Source organism: Rhinoraja longicauda, chromosome 28 (genome assembly GCF_053455715.1).
Source record: "Rhinoraja longicauda isolate Sanriku21f chromosome 28, sRhiLon1.1, whole genome shotgun sequence".
In the NCBI taxonomy this organism is placed as follows: Eukaryota; Metazoa; Chordata; class Chondrichthyes; order Rajiformes; family Arhynchobatidae; genus Rhinoraja; species Rhinoraja longicauda.
In genome coordinates this window covers 32,670,568-32,696,451 of record NC_135980.1, presented here as the reverse complement: position 1 = coordinate 32,696,451, position 25,884 = coordinate 32,670,568, and the positions used below count along the sequence as shown (strand labels likewise).

At 42.7% G+C, this 25,884-nt stretch overlaps 1 protein-coding gene across 5 annotated transcripts in view; it reads right to left on the bottom strand.

Moving 5' to 3' along the window:
• ubxn6 (UBX domain protein 6) overlaps positions 1-24,004 on the bottom strand; it is a 38,491-nt gene extending 14,487 nt beyond the window's left edge. Inside the window, exons 1-7 of one of the 5 annotated variants that reach the window (XM_078423939.1) lie at positions 23,877-24,004; positions 18,373-18,515; positions 16,840-16,898; positions 10,793-10,924; positions 9,014-9,111; positions 7,722-7,797; positions 3,528-3,612 (exon numbers count right to left, since the gene is read on the bottom strand). In XM_078423939.1, coding sequence (XP_078280065.1) covers positions 3,528-3,612; positions 7,722-7,797; positions 9,014-9,111; positions 10,793-10,924; positions 16,840-16,898; positions 18,373-18,515; positions 23,877-23,959 — 676 coding nt within the window. In that variant the 5' untranslated portion in view covers positions 23,960-24,004. Of the gene's footprint in view, positions 1-3,527; positions 3,613-7,721; positions 7,798-9,013; positions 9,112-10,792; positions 10,925-16,839; positions 16,899-18,372; positions 18,516-19,648; positions 19,766-23,431; positions 23,454-23,564; positions 23,765-23,867 lie in introns of those variants that run through there. The other 4 variants (XM_078423941.1, XM_078423942.1, XM_078423943.1 and 1 more) reach the window with 4 other exon arrangements.
• Between the last annotated feature and the right edge of the window lie 1,880 nt (positions 24,005-25,884).

Sequence of the window (25,884 nt, the reverse complement as noted above, 5' to 3'; positions counted from 1 at the left end):
TTGCAGGGTGACTTGGACAGGTTGAGTGAGTGGGCAGATGCATGACAGATGCAATATAATGTAGATAAATGTAAGGTTATCCACTTTGGTGGCAAAAATAAGGAGGCAGATTATTATCTCAATGGTGTCAGATTAGGTTAAGGGGAAGGGCAACGAGACCTGGGTGTCCTTGTACACCAGTCACTGAAAGTAAGCGTGCAGGTACATCAGGCAGTGAAGAAAGCTAATGGCATGTTGCCCTTCATACTGAGAGGATTTGAGTACAGGAGCAAAGAAGTCCTTCTGCAGTTGTATAGGGTCCTGGTGAGACCACATCTGGATTATTGTGTGCAGTTTTGGTCTCCTAATTTGAGGAAGGACATCCTTGCTATTGAGCCAGTGCAGCGCAGGTTAATCCCTGGGATGGAGGGTCTGTCATATGAGGAAACATTGGAAAGACTGGCCTTGTATTCACTGAAGTTTAGAAGGATGAGAGGGGATCTCATAGAGACGTATAAAATTATAAAAGGACTAGACAAGCTTGATGCAGAAAAAATGTTCCCAATGCTGGGGGAGTACAGAACCAGGGGCCACAGTCTAAGAATAAAGGGGAGGCTATTTAAAACTGAGGGGAGAAGAATCTTTTTCACCCAGAGAGTTGTGAATTTGTGGAATGCAGAAGGCAGTGGTGGCCAATTCACTGGATGAATTTAAAAGAGAGTTAGATAGAGCTCCAGGGACTAGTGGAATTAAGGGATATGGGGAGAAGGCAGGCACGGGTTACTGATTGTAGATGATCAGCCATGATCACAATGAATTGCGGTGCTGGCTCGAAGGGCCAAATGGTCTCCTGCTGCACCTATTTCCTCTGTTTCCATGTTTCTGCCCTGCAGAATTGATCCTAACTTAAAAGGAGAGTCACTCACATGAGAGCAGTGCCATTCATTACAACTCAAACCTGAAACATTGGATTAACTCCAGTACAAAACTGAAGACAGCAACCAATGGAAAACGTGCCATTCACTCAGCAGCTCGTCATAGAGCAAGGAAACATGCCCTTCGGCCCAGCTTGGCCACACCGACCAAGATGTCCCACGTACGCTAGTCGTAAGTTCATAAGTGATAGGAGCAGAATTAGGCCATTCAACCAATTGCATCCACTCCGCCATTCAATCATAGCTGATCTATCTTTCGCTCTCAATCCCATTCTCCTGCCTTCTCCCCATAACCACGGACACCCTTCCTAATCAGGAACTGTCAATCTCCGCTTTAAAAGCACCTAAAGACTTAGCCTCACAGCCATTTGTGGCAATGAATTCCACAGATCCACCACCTTCCTTTCTAAACGTACGCCTTTTTATTCTGAGGCTGTGCTCTCTAGTCCTAGACTCTTCCACTAGTGGAAACATCCTCTCCACATCTACTCTATCCAAGCCTTTCACTATTCTGTATGTTTCAATGAGGTCCCAGGTACAGGTTACTGATTGTGGATGATCAGCCAAGATCACAATGAATGGCGGTGCTGGCTTGAAGGGCCAAAAGGCCTCCTCCTGCACCTATTTTCTGTTTCTATGTCCCTCCTCATCCTTCTAAACTCCAGCGAGTACAGGCCCAGTGCTGTCATAAAATCATTATATGTTAACTCAATCATCCTTGGGATCATTCTCGTAAACCTCTGGACCCTCTCCAATGCCATCACATCCTTCCTCTGATATGGTGCCCAAAACTGCTCACAATACTCCAAATGTTGTCTGACCAGCGCCTTATAAAGCCTCAGCATTACATCATGCTTCGATGTCGCTTCAGGTCACGTGATGATAACAGACTTTAATAGATCAATTGCAAAAACAAAATAATTCGAAGGAAATTCAGATTCACACTTTCCAAAACTTACACAAATTCAGCCTGCACCAAGGAATGTGCTTGCATGCACATGATTCTGCAAACAGTCAGGCAGTGAGCTTGACAACAGTCTCACTCTTCTATTGCATTTCATTATCTGAAGTCAGGCAACTAACAATTATGGTACCTGAAAAAAAAGTTTCCAGGGTCAACTAAAACTACTTTATATTTGAACCACAGCCTCATGCAGTGTACACCTTTATGAGTGATGGACATCTTTAAGCTAGGATGGTGATGACCGACTAAACAAGTTGGTTAAAATAATGAATTATTTGAAGGCAGACGTTATAGAAACATAGAAAATAGGTGCAGCAGGAGGCCATACGGCCCTTCGAGCCAGCACCGCCATTTATTGTGAACATGGCTGATCGTCCCCTATCAATAATCCGTGCCTGCCTTCTCTCCATATCCCTTGATTCCACTAGCCCCTAGAGCTCTATCTAACTCTCTCTTAAATCCATCCAGTGATTTGGCTTCCACTGCCCTCTGTAGCAGAGAATTCCACAAATTCACAACTCTCTGGGTGAAAATGTTTTTTCTCACCTCAGTTTTAAATGGCCCCCCCTTTATTCTAAGACTGTGGCCCCTGGTTCTGGACTCGCTAAACATTGGGAACATTTTTCCTGCACCTAGCGTGTCCAGTCCTTTTATAATTTTATGTGTTTCTATAAGATCCCCTCTCATCCTTCTAAACTCCAGTGAATACAAGCCTAGCCTTTTCAATCTTTCCTCATATGTCAGTCCCGCCATCCATGGGATCAATCTCGTGAACCTACGCTGCACTGCCTCAATTACAAGGATGTCCTTCCTCAAATTAGGAGACCAAAACTGTACACAATACTCCAGATGTGGTCTTACCAAGGCTCTATACAACTGCAGAACTTCTTTACTCCAATGCTGAAATCCTCTTGTTATGAAGGCCAAGATTCCATTAGCTTTCTTCACTGCCTGCTGTACCTGCACGCCAACGTTCAGTGACTGGTGTACAAGGACATCCAGGTCTCGCTGCAACTTCCCCTCACCTAACCTAACTCCATTGAGATAATAATCTGCCTCCTTGTTTCTGCCGCCAAAGTGGATAGGGAAGGCGAATTTGATGCTGGCTCAAAGATTAGGAGAAAAATGGTCTTCAATTAATGCAGGGCTGGAGATAGAGAGAACTGTTCCATTCGACTTTGCCTGAGCTTCAACAGGATTTGCACAGTCAAGGGAGTTTAATTGCCACGTGTACAGTAAACCCTTGTTTTAACAGACCCCTTTATAACGGATTTCGATTAGAGCGGGAGGACCTGCTCACACCACCTCCACGACCACTTAGAGCCCTGGCTTTTGAAGCCAGCCCCGACTCGTAAGGTGCACCAGCGAACCCTTCTTCACCCACCCGCCTGGTCGATGCGGCTGTGTTGCATCTCACGTTGTAGTCCCTGAGGGCCTCCCTTCCCCATCTACTGCTGCTTCTTCCTCTTAGCCGGCGCTTTGTCCTCCTCCTTTCTCCCATTGCTCGGTCCACTCGGCCTCTCCCTGCTCCCCTCGCCCACACTAGCCGAGTTTCTGTGTGGTGGAGCAGGAGCGAGGGGCCAAATGACCTGCTCTCTGTTTTTTCTATAACTCCAAGCTCAATAGAGTGAGCTAAGATTCACAGTTACCTTGTCCAGCTACATGTATTGTTTTTCTTTCAAATCCAATTGACTGCAAGAATTCATGTGTTCCTTCCAGTTCAGATATCTTTTCCTTGTGAAAGAGGAAGAAAGAACAGAATATTTAAAATATTTGACAGTTCAAATGATAATTCCAATAAATAGTGATTGAAAAGCTAGGCAAGAAATCCCAAGAAAGTTGACCGTGACAGTGAACACAGCTCTCAACATGTTCAGTCATTATGGAACAGGAATTAATCAAGCATTAATCATTGCACTAAACGTTATTCCCTTATCATGTACAGTATACATTGATGAGCCAAAACATTATGACCAGACAGGTAAAGTGAATAACATTGATTATCTTGTTATAATGGCACCTGTCAATGGGTGGGATATATTAGGCAGCAAGTGAACAGTCAGTTCTTGAAGTTGATGTGTTGGATGCAGGAGAAATGGGCAGGAGCAAAGACCTGAGCGACTTTGACACGGGCCAAATTGTTATGGCCAGACGACTGGGTCAGAGCATCACTGAAATGGCAAGGCTTGTGGGGTGCTCCCGGTCAGCAGTGGTGAGTGCCTACCGACAGTGGGCCGAGGAGGGACAAACCACAAACCGACGACAGGGTGTTAGGCGCCCAAGGCTCATCGTTGCGCGAGGACAACGAAGGCTATCCCGTCTGGTCCGAACCGACAGGTCTACTGAGGCACAAATCACAGAAAATTTTAATGGTGGTCATGGGAGGAATGTGTCACAATACACAGTGCACAGCAAACTGCTGCATACGGGGCTGCATAGCGCCAGACCGGTCAGAGTGCCCATGATGACCCCTGTCCACCATCAAAAGCCCCTGCATTGGGCACGCGAGCGTCGGAATTGGACCTTGGAGCAGTGGAAGAAGGTCGCCTGGTCCAATGAGTCCCGTTTTCTTTTAGATCACGTGGATGGCCGTGTACGTGTGCGCCATTTACCTGGGGAAGTGATGGCACCAGGGTGCACTGTGGGAAGGGGACAAGCCAGTGGAAGGAGTGTGAGGCTCTGGGCAATGTTCTGCTGGGAAACCCTGGGTCCGGCCATTCATGTGGATGTCAATTTGTCACATCACCTACCTAAACATCGTTGCAGACCAGCTACACCCCTTCATGGCAATGGTATTCCCTGATGGCAGTGGCCTCTTTCAGCAGGATAATGCGCCCTGCCACACTGCACACATTGTTCGGGAATGATTTGAGGAACATGATGAAGTGTTCACGGTGTTGCCCAGGCCTCCAAATTCTTCAGATCTCAATCCGATTGAGCATCTGTGGGATGTGCTGGATCGACGTCCGATCCACGGCAGCTCCACCTCGCAACTTACAGGACTTGAAGGATCTGCTAATGTTTTGGTGCCAGATACCACAGGACACCTTCAGGAGTCGTGTAGAGTCCATGCCTCAGCAGGTCGGCGCTGTTTTGGCGGCACAGGGAGGACCAACAGCATATTAGGCAGGTGGTCATAATGTTTTGGCTCATCAGTGTATATACACTATAAATAGCTCGATTGTGATCATGTTTTGTCTCTCCGCTGACTGGTTTGGCTCTCAACAAAACCTGACAAACTAAACTAAGACAATTTTGAGGCATTTACTAAAGTCAGCAGGTAGCTCCAATGAATCCCTCCAGTTACTGCTAGCTTCAAATCTATTGCCATCCAACAGAAGGCGCAGAGACTGGTCTCTGTTGTTCAAGAACTGAGTTGTGATTTTCAATCGAATGTATCACAAAATGCTGGAGTAACTCAGCGGGTCATTCAATCAATCTCCTGGCTTGAAGAGGAGAAGGTTATGAATCTTTTTGAATAGAGATTTTGAATCCATAGCTCTCACCCGAATTTCAAAATCTTTACTGAAAAGAGAAATGCAGGCATTTTATTTAAAATACTGACGATCTATAAACTTCTTTACAGAGTAGATAACACCTAAAATGGTTTTCCACATTTGAAGTTTAAACTGCAGCAGAGCAATTCATGATGCTATTGGATGCCACAATATCAGAACTGTTGACATCCAAGATCGAGGTGGGTTCAATTGGTTCATGTTAACTTGATTCTGAAAGCTAATGGGAAATGGAGGCATTCATATCAGCAAGATAGGAGCTTTAATTTAAGAGATTGGGATTAAGACACCCTTTAGTTTCCAATATTTCAAATATTTCTACTGACATGGCATTCTTTGCATTTCAGATTTGCACACCAATGCCTTCTGGTGCAAATTTAGTTCAGTTTAGTTCAAAGACACAGCGTGGAAACAGGCCTTTCGGCCCCCCATGTCCGCGTCAATCCTGGCGCTGTAAGGCAGCAACTCGACCACTGCGCCAAAGTCCGGCGCTAAACTTGATCTACTGGTTGTGGGATCATTTACTTAATTGTATTCTGCCTTTGCTGTATAATGTGCAAGGAGTCTTCTTGATTGCAGCTTCTCCAGGCTGTAGTTACGCTAGGTTTAGCTCCCAGATATATGTTCCCACACTTCTCATTGAAGTGGGGTTGATCCACCGGATTGAATTCATTGATAGACTGAGTTCTGTGCCTCACCATATGGTTACAGATTTTGGTGGAAAACATTTCTACCTTTGCTAATGAGTCATGAAAGTTCTGGATGCCATGATTTGAAATGCCAGATCTGCTATGTTCAGCATAACGGTCCATACAACACGATGGAGGACTGTCCATGGAGACTTTGGCAGATTTGTCCTTCAGCTTGGTGATTCAACCAACTCAGTCTTCGTGATTGCACATGAAATGCTCCCATGAAGAGGGTATTTGGGGCCCTTATTATCCTTGCAATGCTTCAATGTTTTTTTTATCAACATAGAGGAATATTATTTCATTTAATAATGGAAGACAATACGATGTTCCTACTCATTGTGAATACACCTGCGAAGATGTCTTTAGGATAAAAGTGACTGTATAATAGGGTCGGTATCTAACTCTAATGCTACTCGTCTTTTGAAATGGGCCTCAATTCAGATGTGCCATAATGAGACTAAATCAGTTAAATTGAAGTTTTATTCAAAAGTATCTGGGATTCTACCAATGGTTTTGTCATTGTACAGTGTCCTCCATAATGTTTGGGACAAAGACCCATCATTTATTTATTTACCTCTGTACGTAAAAATTCCAGCCGTGTTCATACATAGTCCCCCCATTTCAGGGCACCATAATGTTTGGGACACAGTAATGTCATGTAAATGAAAGTAGTCATGTTTTGTATTTTGTTGCATATCCTTTGCATGCAATGACTGCTTGAAGTCTGCGGTTCATGGACATCACCAGTTGCCGGGTGTCTTCTCTGGTGATGCTCTGCCAGGCCTGTATTGCAGTCAGTGGTTTGTATCTTGCAGTGTAGCCTCTGTATATCTGTTCATGAAGTCTTCTGTGGACAGTGGTCATTGACAAATCTACACCTGACTCCTGAAGAGTGTTTCTGATCTGTCACACAGGTGTTTGGGGATTTTTCTTTATTATAGAGAATTCTTCTGTCATCAGCTGTGGAGGTCTTCCTTGGCCTGCCAGTCCCTTTGCGATTAGTAAGCTCACCAGTGCTCTCTTTCTTAATGATGTTCCAAACAGTTGATTTTGGTAAGCCTAAGGTTTGGCAGATGTCTCCAACAGTTTTATTCTTGTTTCTCAGTCTCATAATGGCTTCTTTGACTTTCATTGGCACAACTTTGGTCCTCATGTTGATAAACAGCAATAAAAGTTTCCAAAGATGATGGAACGACTGGAGGAAAGATGAGGTGCTGAGAGCTCTCTTGTACCTGCATTAAGGAGGCAATTAAACAAACCTGAACAATTACAAACACCTGTGAAGCCATGTGTCCCAAACATTATGGTGCCCTGAAATGGGGGGATTATGTGTAAACACAGTTATAATTTCTACTTGGTGAAATCAATGTATAAAAATACCCTTTAATAAAATCTGACAATGTGCACTTTAATCACATGTGATTTTTTTCTATTACAAATCTCAAATTGTGGAGTACAGAGGCAAATAAATAAATGATGGGTCTTTGTCCCAAACAGTATGGAGGACACTGTACAATGATTCTCTGTGTTCTTGCACAAAAGCCAACATCTATTGATTATTGGATACCTTAAGTCCACCACTTGGTTGAAGATAATGTGATAGGGAGCAGAAAATTAAATTAATCAGAGCAGTTACCTGAAAGACTTTGTTCTGCAACTTGATTTTTCTATATTTTTCTTCATTGGGGTTATTGCATATGTTATCAATGTATCTGCAGTTTAAAATAAAGTTTACATAATGTAAAGGATGTAGCTGGTTTCTACATTTCTACAATTGTACAGTTTCTTTAATGAAAAAACAAAATTGAAACAAAGTTTATAAAACTTGTAATAAGTAGCTTGCTTCCTCACAGGGACAAAGGTGCAGTTTAATGTTTTTAATGGTAATGGTGGTAAAGGGAGATTAGAGCAGTGATGACCAGAGAAGGTAGGTGGCTACAAGATGGGGATAATACAGATTCAGAACTAAGAAGTTATAACAATAAGGAAACATTGAACGGTACTCCAATTGCGATCACTAAAAACAACAAAGGCTTTGGAAGGATGGAGCAGGAAAAATATATCCATTTTCAGAAATATTGGAACTAGCGATCATATATTGCATGGTAGAATTGGTGGGAAAATGGGGAGAATATGTTGCATGGAAAATTAATGGAGCAAATTGGATGCCCTGTGAGCCAGCGAGAAATCAATGGGTCAAATGACCATTTTCATTAATACAAGAAATATGTACACATGTAGAGCCCTAGAACTGCACAGCACAGAAACAGGTATTCGGTCCACTTAGTCCATGCCAACTGTCAATCACCATTTTTTTTTAAATGATCCCCACATTCATCACCTCACCTCTGAATCTAGTACTCACCGACATAGGAGGTGTCATTTACAATGGCCAATTAATTTACCAACTCTTTGGGATGTGGGATGAAACTGGAGCACCCAGAGGAAACCCAGACAATTACAGGGAAAAAGTGCAAACGCCACATAGACAACACGAGTCAGGATCGAATCCGGATCTCCGATATTACCAGGCAGCTTTACTAGCCCCAATATACAGACACCAAATAATCCAATTGGAATTTCAATTTTAAAGAAAGACTGAAATCTAGAACGAATCTTCAATGCCTGTGAAGAAAATAGGCACATCTCAAGGAAAGCGAGATGATCATAAATGAGAAAGAAATAGTAGTTAACACTTTGGAGTTGTATGAAGGTTTGGTGGGTACGTATACAGCATGAAAACCCGTGTGCGGGCTGGGTTGGGCAAGCAGGCCTGGCCACCGACAGTCCGAGGGTGAAGGACCCGCCACAGATCGACGGTGGAGGGGCCGCTCTCCAGGGACCAAGGGTGGAGGGGCCGCTCTCCAGGGACCTGGGATTGCCTGCCGCGATCAGTTGAATGGAGAGGAACGTTTCTTCATTACTTACCTGCCAAGAGTTTCACAAGCAATCTTTATTTTTTCTTTATCCTTGTTAAATGTATGAATCATCATAATAGAGGCTTGTATTCGATCATCAGCAAATTTCTAGATTGAAAAGATGTGCGATCCAATTAGAATAGATTTAAAATCTATTACTTTAGAAAAATACGATTCTGAAATAAAGCAGGAAGAAATTATGTGGGTTCGAGAAAATATTAAAATGGGAAATCAAATATGTGGTTGTTACATAGTTTTAAGAGCAAGCTGTAGAGAAAGACATAGACGGGCATAACTTTGTGAGAAAAGATTTTGAATTGCAAGCTTTCAAGGCAGCGCCAGAGACCATCTTACGCAGGACAGGTAATCAGATTTAATGTAGTGAAATCCCATTTAGTAGGCATGTAAACCAAGAAAAATAAAACATAATACTTGGAAAAATTGTTAATAATCGTTTATGATCAATTTTCTTTGAATAAGTCAGAGTCAAATATCAAGGTCCCCAACAGCGACAATGATTATTTACCAGGCCAGCCATAGTTACCACAATCCTAGAAACACTTAGAAACAACTCCTTCTAGTTTATTGCTGCAGAAATATCATCCATTCAATTCTGTTTTCACACCATTTGAAGAAGAAGAATTTCCATCTCCTTATTTATCACAGGTCAGACAATGAATTCAAACAGCATCAGCAAACATGATCAGCCATTGTGAGGTCAGCATCCATCATCCACATACATGCACAAAGGTGACTTCTAGTCAATTTCAGTTACCATTTCAAAGAGCCAACATGGACAGATATGATGGGCTGAATGGGCCCCATTTGTTTGAAATGATTTTACAATTCTTGGGTAGTTTGTTACTTTCATTAGTCTTTTCAATATTTCTCCACATCTTAGCCATAATTTTATTTCAGGATCTGGCAGTAAATGATTGCAGCAATTGGTTTTCTTTCACAAATTGGCCTTCATCAGTCAAGAGTATTGAGTATAGAAGTTGGAATGTTGTACATTGGCGAGGCCAGATTTGACTTCATTCAGTTATGGGTCACCCTATTATCGGAAATATATTGTTATGCTGGAAAGTGCAGAGAAGATTTACGAGGATGTGGCCAGGATTTGAGGGTTTGAGCTATAGGGAGAGTTACTACTTTATTCCTCGGAGCACAGAAGGAAGAGAAGTGATCTTATCAAGTTGTTTAAGATCATGAAGGAAATAGATAGACTTTTATGTGTAGGAGGAACTGCAGATGTTGGTTTATATCAAAGATAGACTCAAAATACTGGAATAACTCAGCGGGACAGGCAGCATCTCTGAAGAGAAGGAATGGGTGGCGTTTAGGGTCGAGACCCTTCTTCGGTCGTTAACCTAATGGGAATAAACAATCGGAGGACAGTGGTTTAAGGTGAGAGGGGAAATTTTAAATGGGAACCCGAGGAGCAATCTTTTTATACAGAGGATAGTGCGTATGTGGAATAAGTTGACTGAGGAAGTAGTTGAGGCAGGCACTATAACAGCCTTTAAAATACATTTGGATAGGTACATGGATAGGAAAGGTTAATAGGGATATGGGTCAAATGCAGGCAGGTGGGACTAGTGTAGATGGGGCATCTAGGCTGGCATGTTCAAGTTTGGCCGAAGGATCTGTTTCCATGCAGTGCGACTCTATGACTCTGATTGATGCTGTGATTGCGTCTCAAAAAGGAAAACCTAAAAGGAAAGCTAACCAAAACATGGTTTAATATTACTGCAAAGTACAAAGGTATACAAGCACATGTAATACCTACCATAAGAATGGCCTCCTTAATGTGCACCTCTCTCACACTTTTGGATACTGAGGCATTTGTCAAAGGGCAGATAAAATATACAGCATCAACAGAGAAACTGCTGCGATCTTCCTCCTGGGAACTGTTTGGACCCTGGGATCATAATGAACAATATTTATTTATAATTCATTGTTTACATTTCCTCTTTATCTGGATATCAAACTTTACTGAGGTTAATATCATGCCAGTTAGAATCACACCTCAAGGATGTACAATTTCTTGTGTATTTTAAAACCAAAAAGATGGATGAAGTTTTGTTTAGTTTAGAGATACAGCGTGGAATCAGACCCTTCCACCCACCAAGTCCATGCTTACCATCAATCGCCCATACATTAGTTCTATCCTACGCACTAGGGACAATTTACGGATGCCAATTAACCTATAAACCTGCACCTCTGGGGTTGGGTGCGAATTGCAAATTTCGATCGCTTACACGGAGTACGTATATTTATTAGGATCCGTACCAACATTGTAGGATTTCATCTTGCCATGGATCTATATTTAAACATGCAATGATAAACTTACTGACTAGTAAAATTAATCAAAAAGCAAATTAAGTCCAACATCTGAGCAGTAGAGTTACTACCTTACACCACCAGATATCCAGCTCGACTATGGGTGCAGTTTACAAGGAGTTTGTACATTTTCTCTGTGACCATGTGGGTTTTTATCACAGTGCTCCAGTTTCCTCCTACACTCCAAACACATACAGGTTTGTAGTTTTAGGTTAGTTTATAGTCATGTGTACTAAAATACAGTTAAAAGCTTTGTGTTGCGTGCCATCCAGTTAGCGGAAAGACTATACATGACTTCAATCAGGGCGTCCATAAGGGTACAGATACAGGATAAAGGGAGTAACTTTCAGTGCAAGATAAAGTCCAGTAGAGTACGATTAAAGATAGTCCGAGGGTAATGCGATTATTTTCCGGATCGTATCTCCTGTTGCTTTGCGGCCTAACATAATGGAGCTGGCAGCCTGGCTTGAGACTGACTTTAAGCCCCACCGCAGGGCCGTGGACTTACCATCGGAGCCTGGGATCCCTTGCCTTGGATCGACGCTCCAAACGCGGCCTGCGGATTTCAACATCGAGGAGCTCGCAGTCTCGTGTGGAAACTAGGGGGCCATCTATAGCACTCCCAAAGACAGGACAAGGTGACTTCACCGCCACGCGCCCCACATGACTTCACCCAGCCAGCGGTCACGAGCTCCCGCCCCACCAATGGCGGCCGCCCGGGCCGGGAGGCGGGTTGCAACGTCACCTCTGTTAGGCGGCGCCCGGGCCTACATTGGCCCGACCGACTTACACTGTGTGGAAGGTAGGCACAGATTTTAACCAGCATCTGCAGTTTTCTTCCTACAGCGTCCGGGCCTAATACGGGACAAGGGCGGTCTCATACGGGGCAAGCCAATTTACCCCAAAATATGGGATGTCCTGGCTAATACAGGACAGTTGGCAACCCTAGTGGAGACTGATGTCGGGAAGCTCCAAAGTCACAGAAGGATCGTCTAGCCCAGACCTGGGGTCCGATTGCCCAGCGCAGGGAGCTGAGATCGCCCCGATGCAGGAGCTTGATCGCCCCGACCGCTGGCTATGGGAGCCAAGATCGTCCCGTCGATGGAAGGCTTGAGGCCCCCAACCGCGGGAGAACTAAGAAGGGAAGAGATTGAACTTTTTTTTGGTCTTCCATCACAGTGAGGAATGTGGAGAAGTCACTGTGGTGGATGTTTACGTTAAAATATTTTTTTTTTTTTGTTTTGGTGATTTTTATTGGTGTGACTGTATGGCAAATCAAATTCCTCGTATGTTGCGAAACATACTTGGCTAATAAAGTACGATTATGATAATAGAAACATAGAAAATAGGTGCAGGAGGAGGCCATTCGGCCCTTCGATCCAGCACCGCCATTCATTGCGATCATGGCTGATCATCCACAGTCAGTACACCGTATCTGCCTTCCGATATCCCTTGATCTCACTGGCCCCGAGAGCTCGGTCTCTCTTTTAAATTCATCCAGTGAATAGGCCTCAACTGCCCTCTGTGGCAGAGAATTCCACAAATTCACAACTCTCTGGGTGAAAAAGTTTCTTCTCACCTCAGTTTTAAATGGCCTCCCCTTTATTCTTGGACTGAGGCCCCTGGACTCCCTCAACATTCGGAACATTTACCCTGCATCTAGTTTGTCCAGTCCTTTTAGAATTTTATATGTCTCCATAAGATCCCCCCTCATCTTTCTAAACTCCAGTGAATACAAGCCCAGTCTTTCCTCATTTGACAGTCCCGCCATCCCAGGGATTCACCTCGTGAATCTACAGTGCACTGCCTCAATAGCAAGGATGTCCTTCCTCAAATTAGGAGACCAAAACTGCACACAATACTCGAGATGTGGTCTCACCAGGGCCCTATACAATTGCAGAAGGACCTCTTTGTTCCTATACTCAAATCCTCTCGTTATGAAGACCAACTTGCCATTAGCTTTCTTCACTGCCTGCTGTACCTGCACGCTTACTTTCAGTGACTGGTGTACAAGGTCACCCAGGTCTTGTTGCACTCCCCCTTTACCTAATCTGACACCATTGAGATAATAATCTACCTCCTTGTTTTTGCCGCCAAAGTGGATAACTTCAGATTTATCAACATCATACTGCATCTGCCATGCATCTGCCCACTCACTGAAACTGTCCAAGGCACCCTGCAACCTCCTAGCATCCTCTTCACAGTTCACACTACCACCCAGCTTTGTGACATCTGCAAACTTGCTATTGTTACTTTTAATTCCAATATCCAAATCATTAATATATATTGTAAATAGTTGCAGCCCCAGCACAGAGCCTTGCAGCACTCTACTCGCCACTGCCTGCCATTCTGAAAAGGACCCATTTATTTCTACTCTTCCTGCTTGCCAACCAATTCTGTATCCATGTCAATACCCTACCCCCAATACCATGGGCTCTAATTTTGCTCACCAATCTCCTGTGTGGGACCTTGTCAAAGGCTTTCTGAAAGTCTAGATGCACTACATCCACTGGCTCTCCGTCATCCATTTTACTTGTCACTTCCTCAAAAAATTCCAAAAGATTACTCAAGCAGGATTTTCTCTTCATAAATCCATGCTGACTTGGACCAATCCATTTACTGCTATCCAAATGTGTCGTTATTACCTCTTTAATAATTGACTCCAGCATCTTCCCCACCACCGATGTCAGGCTAACTGGTCTGTAATTTCCCATTTTCTCTCGCCCTCCTATCTTGAAAAGTGGGATAACATTAGCTACCCTCCAATCCACAGGAACTGATCCTGAATTTATAGAACATTGGAAAATGATCACCAATGCGTCCACGATTTCTAGAGCCACCTCCTCGAGTACCCTGGGATGCAGACCATCAGGCCCTGGGGATTCATTAGCCTTCAGTCCCATCAGTCTACCCAATACTATTTCTCGCCAAATGCAAATTTCTTTCAGTTCCTCTGTCTCCCTAGATCCTCTGTCCTCTAGTACATCTGGGAGATTGTTTGTGTCTTTCATAGTGAAGACAGATCCGAAGTACCTGTTCAACTCTGCTACCATTTCCTTGTGACCCATAATAATTTCACCTGTTTCTGCCTTCAAGGGACCCACATTTGGCTTTACTAATCCTTTTCTTTTAACATACTTAAAGAAGCTTTATATTCTTGGCCAGCTTCCCCTCGTACTTCATCTTCTCAGCCCATGTTGCCCTTTTTGTTACCTTCTGTTGTCCTTTGAAAGTTTCCCAATCCTCTAGCTTTGCTATGTTATACATCTTTTCTTTTAGTTTTATTCCATCCCGAACTTCCCTTGTCAGCCATGGTTGCCTCTTAATCCCCTTAGAATCTTTCTTTCTCTTTGGAATGAAATGATCATGCACCTTCTGGATTATGCTCAGAAATTCCTGCCATTGCTGTTCCACTGTCATTCCTGCTAGGATCCTTTTCCAGTCGACCTTGGCCAGCTCCTCTCTCATGCCTTCATAGTCCCCTTTGTTCAACTGCAACACTGACACGTCTGATTTAACGTTCTCCCTCTCAAATTGCAGATTAAAACTAATCATATTATGGTCACTACCTCCAAGCGGTGCCTTTACCTTGAGTCCCCTTATTAAATCTGGTTCATTGGACAACACTAAATCCAGAATTGCCTTCTCTCTGGTAGGCTCCATTACAAGCTGCTCTAAGAATCCATCTCGGAGGCACTCTACAAACTCCCTTTCTTGGGGTCCAGAACCAACCTGATTTTCCCAGTCTACCTGCATATTGAAATCTGAAGATGGGTCTCGACCCGAAACGTTACCCATTCCTTCTCTCCCGAGATGCTGCCTGACCTGCTGAGTTACTCCAGCATTTTGTGAATAAATCCCCCATAACCATGCCAGTTTTAACTCCTGCTACAACTTACACCCTATACCCGGGCTACTATTCGGGGGCCTGTAGATAACTTCTTACCTTTACAATTCCTCAACTCTATCCACAGTGACTCTACATCGTCAGTCCCTATGTCACCCCTCGCAAGGGACTGAATTTCATTCCTCACCAACAGTGCTACCCCACCTCCTCTGCCCACCTGCCTGTCCTTTCTGTAGGACATATAACCCTGAATTTTCAGTTCCCAGTTCCGATCCTCCTGTAGCCACGTCTCTGGAATTCCCACAATGTCATCTCTACCAATCTCTAACTGAGCCTCAAGCTCATCCACTTTACTTCTTATACTTCACGCTTTCATATATACTTTTAATCCATTACTCATCTCACCTTTCACATAGATTCCTATTACACTTGGCCATACTCTCCTATCCCTTCGTAAACTTTCTGTCCCGTTAATTCTGGGGTCTTTCTTAATTATTCCTACACTCTCTTTAATCCTCTGTAATTTCTTGTGGTCTTGAATGGAGCTGTTCCTGAACCATGCTTTGAGAGGTTGAACAAGCTAGGACTTTATTCTTTGGAACACAGGAGGATGATGGGTGATCATATTGAGGTGTATAAGATCATGAGACGATTAGATAAGGTAAATGCACAGAGCCTTTTACCCAGAGTGGGGGAATCAAGAACCAGAGGACATAGGTTTAAGGCGAGGGGCAGAAGATTTAATAGGAAACTGAGACACCACTTTTTTTTTTACACAAAGGGTGGTAGGTATATGGAATGGGCTGCCAGGTAATTGAGGAAGGTACTATCGCAATGTTTAAGAAAGGCAGTGGAGGCCAATTCTCTGAATGCTTTCAAGAGAGAGCTAGATAGAGCTCTTAAGGTTAGCGGAGTCAAGGGGTATGGGGAGAAGGCAGGAACGGGGTACTGATTGAGAATGATCAGCCATGATCACATTGAATGGTGGTGCTGGCTCGAGGGGCCAAATGGCCTACTCCTGCACCTATTCTCTATTGATATGGACCAAATGCATCAAACATAACTTTTTTTGGAGGCCAATAACTAATACTGGTATGCATCTTAAGCTGGTTTCTGTACTGAAACTGCGTGGTACCGAATCACAAACTTCAGAACATTCAGGAAGTAATGGAGCAACACAGAGGAACAGGCAGCATCTCTGGAGAGAAGGAATGGGTGACGTTTCGGGTCGAGACCCTTCTTCAGACTGATGTCAGGGGAGTGGGAGGTACATAGATAAGCAGTGTAAGGTGTGAAAACAGGACAAAGGGAATGGAGATCAAGGAAAATGTAGAATAGATCTATGTCCCCTGACATCAGTCTGAAGAATGGTCTCGACCTGAAACATCACCCATTCCTTCTCTCCAGATGCTGCCTGACCCATTGAGTTACTCCAGTATTTCGTGTCTATCTTTGATTTAAACCAGCATCTGCAGTTCCTTCCTACACAGGAAGTGATGGTATAGGCAACAAATAAATAGGATAATTTAATGATGGCAAAATGCAACTGACAGTTCAAATTCTATTCCCAATTAAGTAATTGGAGGAGTTTTAAATTTTCAATAAAAAAATTAAAACAGAAAAGCTAGAGAAAAAACACATATTACCTGATTATTTATCGTTTGTACTTCAGAGGTTACAGCTTGAGCCGTCAGTTCATTCGTTGCTACATTTAAAATAATTGAAAAATATCAGGTACCTGTTGCACAAGTATAATAAAACAAACCCAAATTTTAAATATAGCATTAATACCAAAACTATTGTGCAGTGCTGATGAAGTATCAGATCATATACTTATCAGCTCAATCGATAAAAAGGAAGCTCTCCATTTTTCTCATACTACAACAAGTTTTGGCTGTCAATTCTGAAATCTATACTGTGAAGTGTGACCATTTGGTGACACAGCAGGTTCTTGATGCTAAGTTGCTGAGCTATAAACAGCTGCTAGCAGATTCAGTGGCATCCAACGTCACATTCAGCAATAGACTAAAATACTTCCCTGATCCATGCTTATGATTTTCAAAATCTGAGCACGGGCTTGGAAACATATTTAGTTTGATATTAACTTCTCTCTCAAAAAAGAAACATTGACCAAAATTCAATGTCCTACACTAGTTTATCTCATGACCAGAAAACTCAGAGTTTCAAGCATGATTTATGGGGCTTTGCATGCAACTTATTTGGTAACATTTCAGATCTTATTTATTACTGCATCAGTTTGCTAATCAAGCTGCTTTGACGTGTGACCAAATTTATCAGTGTTGGTTCAGTGGTACAAACCAATTTCTTGATAATAATAATAATAAGAATAATAATAATAATGGATTACATTTATATAGCGCTTTTCAAACACTCAAAGAACCCAAACACTGAGTATCAGTATGCTCATGAGCTCATGCTCATTGCGACATAATGACCACTCGTGCTCATTTTAATCCAATATATTTATCCTCCTTATTCTCAACTCCAACAATACCCCTTAACTAAAGCTTTATACTTGGAGAGGTGCACAGTCCTGTAGATCGGAACAAGATCCGTAAGAGAAGAGGGGTGGTAATGATGGTTTTGGATGACATCTTACTTCAATTCGCTCCTACTAAGAGAATTCTTAACCAAGCAACAGTTCCGAGAGATAATGTAGAAAATAAAATACAGTATCACCTACAATTCCTATTGGCATTAATATAGCAAATATGTGGCGAGAAAAAAGAAAAAAAACAGTCCAGACATTTCAATGTTTGCTAAATCCTTGATTAATTCCCTCATATTCCCCTCATTGCAGCCACTAACAGCAATTTCTCCCCAATGAAAATATGAGGAAATATTCACTCGACATTGCAAGTTCAAAATGTTATAATCTTGCTGCTATGATGCATTCTTGCAGGAACGTCACAGTTCAAGGAAGGACATGCATTTCTAAATCCTGGTGGCAACCTTTTACTAAAGGAGGTGGAGGTGGGTAGGAGAAATTTTCTCCAATAAAATATTGAATTAAAATGACAAGGAGTCAGATTGAGACAATGAGCCCCAAACATGCTGTTGAGAATTTTGGTTCTTATTAAGGAATTGGCTAGTCACACTGAACAAAATCAAAATTCAACCACTTGGTACATTTGTAACCCTCTTCTGTAAACACCTACCCTCATTCCTTAGTCCAGAGGTGGGTTGGCCCTTATGCTGTTTAATTTCCAGCCTAGATAAAGCAGCAGCTGCTGCCATCTGCGATTCTTCGGCTGGTCTCCGAGGCTTCTCTGGAGCCTTGGCTTTGATTTCAGTGGATTTCCTAGAACAATAGAAATAGAGTTCTATAAAGCTATAGTTCAACAATGCTATAGCATCAATATTCCTCAGTTTCAGATTCCAATATCCTTTCAAGACTACCAGTTTTCCAATTTATTGCACATGAAAAGACAATCCTCAACTTACTTTCCTAGAACTAATAAAACATTTATTTTGGTTTTAAAAAGCTCTATGTTACTAAAAATAATTTATTATGGCCTTCATAACGAGAGGATTTGAGTATAGGAGTAAAGAGGTCCTTCTGCAGTTGTACAGGGCCCTGGTGAGACCACATCTAGAGTATTGTGTGCAGTTTTGGTCTCCTAATTTGAGGAAGAACATCCTTGCTATTGAGGCAATGCAGCGTAGGTTCATGAGGTTAATCCCCGGGGTGGCGGAATTGTGACACGAGGAAAGATTGGAAATACTGGGCTTGTATTCACTGGAATTTAGAAGGAGGAGAGGGGATCTTATAGAAACGTATAAAATTATAAAAGGATTGGACAAGGTAGATGCAGGAAAAATGTTTCTGACGTTGGGGAGTCTAGAACCGGGGGCCACAGTCTAAGAATAAAGGGGAGGACATTTAATACTGAGATGAGAAAAAACTTTTTCACCCAGAGTTGTGAATTTGTGGAATTCTCTGCCACAGAAGGCAGTGGAGGCCGATTCACTGGATGCATTTAAAAGAGAGTTAGATAGAGCTCTAGGGGCTAGTGGAATGAAGGTTCATGGGGAGAAGGCAGGTACGGGTTACTGATTGTGGATGATCAGCCATGATCACAATGAATAGCTGGCTGAAGAGCCAAATGACCTCTTCCTGCACCTATTTTCTATGTTTCTATAACAAATAATGTTCCTTTATTCAGTTTACCGGTTAGGTGATTTGATGTGTGTTTTCTTCCAAAGAAAAAAATTCTTCCTACACACAACTTCTTTTACTTTTCCTCGTACAACAGATTAGGGTTGTCTACCTCTGCCTCAGCAAAGATAGTATCACACTTCAAGAAAAGAATTGGATGTTGAACTTCAAACGCCATTGAAACAACATCTCTCCATTTGTAAACTGTCTTCAAATACAAGTCAGTATTTACAAACAAAAAAAAACAAATTCTGTTGATAGTTTCATTGTTTTACCCATGAAAGTTCCTGGATCTCTCTCTTAACCAACACCAGACAGCATTCTTCCATTTCTTGGATATTATTTTGATTTCATGTCGTAAACTATTTATCTTGCATATGGTTCATCAAACTAGACAGAAAAACAATTGCAAAATAATTCCTACAAATTAAAGAGCAGGATTCTTTCAGGAAGGAAAGATAAGGACAAGCATAGCTGAATATTACGTGACGGAACTTTGTGACATGGGTTCAAATCTAACACAGATTTATGGTAGGAAAGCATACTCATCGACTGCAATGAAAAGATGTTCAATAGTCATAATTCACTTCATAAAACCGCAAACTTTCTAAAATGCAAAGGGTAAAATAACAGGCACGCCGTGCTGCAGCACGGGGGGTGGGCACTTCCCTCAGCAACAAGCCATTACATATTTGACCTAGGGTGTGTATTTATGTAGCCAGATGTTTGATAATGAAAGAATTCCATCTTCTACAGTGATATTATTCACACTTAGGAGCTGATCATACACACACCTCTCCATGAATACTATACGCACCGTGTTTGAAAAAAGTTACATACAAGAGGTTCAAATGACATCATGTTTATGACATCTTTAGTGATATCACTGCCTTTCTCCCACCAGCTATTATTTTTTGTGAAACTCCGTTCCCATTAACTGAGAATATCAAACTGATCTCTATGAATTGTGATGGATGTGATCTACCAGCGGCCTTTACTCGCAACATTAACACAAAATGGAATCTCAGTGAGTACGACAGGCCCAATGGCTCAGTCAATAGAGGTAAATGGATCCATAATTCACACAAAAATGTAGGGCCACATTAAGCCAGCTGCTGGCATTTGGACATAACAGGACCAATCATAGTTTGCCAAACGAGCATTGTTCAAGTTTAAACCGGACAAAAGAAAGAAGTACACAAAAAAAAAAATCAGGGCATTACTTGCTTTCTTGGCCAGGGCTGCTACAGTCAAATAACACCCTGACTACAAACACTGCATGCCAGCTAATCCAGCAGAGATTGGGATTGAATCCGGAATATTTCTGAGGCATTTAATTTACCTGTATTCCTTACTAAGTAATGCATTGTAAATTCATCCAAAATAAAGTTCATGAAAAAAAAGTTATTCAGATCCAAAGGAAAGAAGGTAGAATGAAATACGGAGGTTGCACTAAATATTGAATATACGATGTACACATGTGCGATGCAGTGATAAATTGTTTCAGAATGACAAGTTGTCCTATAATTTAAATTACATGCGAGGAACACATTTCAGAACTGTACAAATGTTGTCAAAAGCAGATTGGATTTGGGATGTACCTTGAAATTATCCAGCCTAATAATAGTGGCAAGCCATTGTGTTTAGTGGCCCAAAGGTACAAAATTATACTTGATAAGAATATGAAATGCTTATATCAGAAAGCACAGTGCCAATGCTAATTATTGCTCTAATACAATTTAAGACTTTAGCATTTCATTGATATTAGACAGAGGTATTCCCACCAAATGTGCAAGGGCAGGAAATGAAAGCATGAGTTTCAGGAAAAATGAATTGTAACCCAAATTATTTAAAATCTTTCATTTACACAGGTCACTTTAAAATAGATTTTAAAAAACTTTTATAGTCCATGTTCCTTTAATTTCTAAAATAAAAATTGATGTCTCAAAGACAGCGCGTTTAAAAAGAGATTTGAGCTTTTTGCAATTCCAGCGCAGCCGACTGTCAATTTTCTGGTGTTTATAGACAGAGATAATTTTGGCCATCCTACATGATGTCTCTTGCGATGCAGAGACCCTGGATCTCATCATAGTGACTCCACCCAGAAGTTTCCAAAAATCTTTAATGCACTGAATTCAGTTATGGAAATACAGTACTATAAAACAGTTGATCAAATTATGATGTTTAGTGGCAATTGACCTAAAATGGCTACTCTTCATTGTCTAATTTCTTATATTTTGTACTCAGTAATGTGTCCGTTTTCTGGTCGAGCGGCTTATTTCCTCCTGCCTCTAAAGATTGTGCAGTGTCACATGTATAGAGTCATAGAGTGATATAGTGCGGAAACAGGCCCTTTGGCCCAACTTACCTACACCGGCCAACATGTCTCAGCTACACTAGTCCTACCTGCCCACATTTGGTCCATATCTCTCCAAACCTGTCCTACCATATACCTGTCTAACTGTTTCTTAAATGTTGGGATAGTCTCTGCCTCAATACCTCCTCCGACAGCATGTTCCATACACACACTACCCCTTAGATTCCTATTAAATCTTTTCCCCTTCACCTTAAACATTTGTCCTCTGGTCATCAATTCACCTACTCTGGGCAAGAGACTCTGTGCATCTACCTGATCTATTCCTCTCTTGATTTTATACACCTCAATAAGATCAGCCCTCATCCTCCTGCGCACCTAGGAATAGAGTCCCAGCCTATTCAACCTCTCCCCATTAGCTCAGACCCTCTAGCTCAGGCAACATCCTTGTATTTCTTCTCTGTACCCTTAATAGACACAAAGTGCTGGAGTAATTCAGCAGGACAGGCACCATCTCTGGAGAGAAGGAATGGGCGACTTTTCAGGTTGAAACCCTTCTTCAGACTAATGTCAGGGGAGTGGGCGGTACAGAGATAATGAAGTGTATAGATAAGGAAGTCTACAGTGTGAAAACACGACAAAGGGAATGGAGATTAAGGAGAATGTAGAATAGATCATTGTTAGTTAGGAGATGCTGCCTGTTATTCCAGCATTTTGCATCTATTGATCTTAAACCAACATCTGCAGTTCCTTCCTACACATTCTTTGTACCCTTTCCAGCTTGACATCTTTTCTATCACACGGTGCCCAGAACTAAACACAATGCTCTAAATGCAGCCTCACCAACGTCTTATACAACTCCAACATGACCTCCCAACTACTATACTCAATCTTCTGACTGATGTAGGCCAATGTGCCCAACAACTTTTTGGCCACCCTATCTACCTACAACTCCACCTTCAAGGAACCATGCACTTGCATGTATATGAAGCGACGCAAAACAAAACATGATTTTATCCTGAGAAAACATAATGAACAACTAGCTTTTACATGACGATACGATAAAACTTTATTCATCCCCGGAGGGAAATTGGTCTGCCGACAGTCACAAGACACAAGGTACACAACTTGAAATTAAAAGTGAAAACAAAAAAAAGACAATGACTGTTGACTGGCTGGTACAGCGCCTTCACCGGAACAAATGAACAGACGCAGGCTTATCCCCCGGGCAGAGGATTGTAAACTAGGGTGCCCTCCCGTCACACACCCCAGGTCCCCCTTTATTCTTCCACCGGTCCCTCCACGCCGGGCCCCCATTGTCTTCCCCTTCCCCCTCCCCTCATTCACCGACCGCGAGCCGCTCCCCCCCGGCTTCCACTGCTGAGGCTCCTTTGGCCCAGACAGGCCTCGCTGCCCGGCTTCACCGCAGTCCCAGGGGAGGGAGGCCTGTGGGTGAGTCGGGCCTACCAGGGCGTGATGTGGTTTGGTGGTCGGCGCCGCGGCTGTTCAGCGGGTGGGACACATAACACGCTACATCATCCAAAGTATTTAATGGAGAATAAGTGAGAAATATTGACATTGAGCCAAAGAAAGAACACACATGGACGAAAGGAGAGAGATTTTTAAATGAACAAATTAGTGCAGAGGTTCAATGTTGTTTTTTAAAGGTAAAAAACTGAAAATGAAAATATCTGCCTTTTTCAGATGCAAATTAACTTGGAAAATAAACCTGTGTTAAATAAACCTGCGATGAAGGAGGGGTTAAAGAAACTTCTAGGGAGAAATGTTCACCAGAGCGCTGCCCAGCCGCTAATCAGAATGATCACATTGAATGGTGGGGCTGGCTCGAAGGGCCGAGTGGCCTCCTCCTCCTGCACCTGTTGTCTGTGGTAATCACTGCAACGTTGGCTGTCAAACGCTCCACCAACTGAGGAACTTGGTGTGAAAATCACTCCAGCATTCCTTGTCTTTATTCCGCATCTGTCCACAGTTGTCATCAGTTTAAGTGGGACATTAAGGCCGAGGGAGGCGGGCGGCGGGCGGCGGGCGGCCTGTCCCGGGCGGCCTCTGCGAGGCTGCGCTGCGGCCCTTTATCTCAGGGAAAGAATGTAACTCATTACCGCATCAAACTCAGGCTCCGCCCTCCACACCATCATCAACCTTGTCCGTTTCCCACCCACCATTCTCACCTCGGCTCCTCAGTCACGACATGCCCCGGTCCCACATTTTTAAACTTTAAATCCCGCTTCAAATCACCAAAGAATTTCTTCATTTTGCAGCAGGCCGAGGGCGCGGTGTCACAGCATCAACAGTCCCCCGGGCCGGAAGCACAGGGCCGGAAGCGGGACATTTCAGTGCAGCGCCACGCGGTTGGCAGGGCAACGAGGCCCAGCTGGCGGCGGCGCTGCCGGAGCCTGGACCTGCTGAGTGGACCAGTCACAGGAAAGGGGCAAAAGACGTAAAATTGAATCTAGACCACGAAATTACAATTTACAGTGCAGATTATGTTTTTTTTTTAAATGGACAAGGTCCCATACAAGAGATTAGTGTGCAAAATTAGAGCACATGATATTGGGGGTACGGTATTGACATGGATAGAGAACTGGTTGGCAGGTCCTTTTCAGAATGTTAGATCATCTCACCAAACTTGCCCCCATAAATATCTAAATGACTTTTTTTTGCAACTGGTACCCACACGAGCGAAACCTGCACAAGATAGCCCAGCTGTTGCCGGTTGTGTAGCAGAAAACAGAAACAGTAACAGAGAATGGCAGGCAGTGACTAGTGGGATGCTGCAAGGCTCGGTGCTGGGACCCCAGTTGTTTACAATATATATTAACGATTCAGACTAGGGAATTAAATGTAACATCTCTAGGTTTGCGGGTGACACAACGCTGGGTGGCAGAGTGAGCTGCGAGGTGGACGCTATGAGGTTGCAGGGTGACTTGGATAGGTTGGGTGAGTGAGCAGAAGCATGGCAGATACAGTATAATGTGGGTCGACTGGGTTTGTATTTGCTGGAATTTAGAAGGATGAGAGGGAATCTTATAGAAACATATTGTTGTGAGGCAAATGAGAATTCCAATTTACTTAAACTTTATTTAAGTTTTAAGCAACTCATTTCTGTAATACACATCTTCAAAGCGTCTAGAAATTATTGCTGATTCCGCAGGCCTCACTCGCCCGAGAGTCCCGCACATGCGCACACTTCATTCTCCCCTCCTATTTATAAGTTGAGACGGTCAGGAGGTTTAGTATGTCTTGATGACTGTCGCAGCACTGGAGCATCAGGAGATAATGGTGTTTCAATAGCTGGTGGTACATATATTGCTTGGTCATCAACTTCACTCATATTGTTATTTACATTTTCAATTTTAGAATGACTTATAGAAGTTTTCTTAGGGGATGATAGGAGTGTTGAAGGAAGTTCTCGATTAATATTATCAAGGAGTGATGGAGCTGATGGACATGGTGCAAGGTCACGAAGTGAGACAGTTGACTGACGTCCATCCTGATACTTGATAGTTGCATAAGAAGGGTTGACATCAGTCAGTTCTTCATCAACAAAGGGCTCATTCTTATTTGATCGAACATATCGACAAAGCAACACAGGCCCAGGGCTAGCCAACCATGATGGCAGAGAAGTACCACTAGAAGAACGCCGTTTGAAGTTAAAGAACCACTCGTGGAGTAGTATTGGTAGCGGTTGACAGTAGAGATCTGATGGAGTGTAATGCATCTGGTAGAACACAGTCCCACTGCTGATCTGGTATGTCATTTGACTTTAAAGCCAGTTTCACTGCTTTCCAAATGATCCCGTTATACCTCTCAACCTGACCATTTCCAATAGGATGATATGTTGTTGTTTTACTTGTTGCAATTCCTCTATTAGAAAGGTAGTCCTTTAAATCTTTTGACATGAATGAGGTGCCCCTATCAGAATATATGTAACTTGGAAATCCACAGAATGAAAACAGTTGATCTAAACATTTGATAACCGTAGCAGCTGACATATTTGGACAAGGAAAGGCAAATGGAAAGCTCGAATATTCATCAACTATGGTAAGTATATAAACATTTTGAGAGGAGGATGGTAAAGGCCCTTTGAAGTCAATACTCAAACGTTCCATAGGTTGAGTAGCTTTGATCAATCTTCCCATCTTCCCAACCTACGGGTTACTGAGCTGGATGATCAGC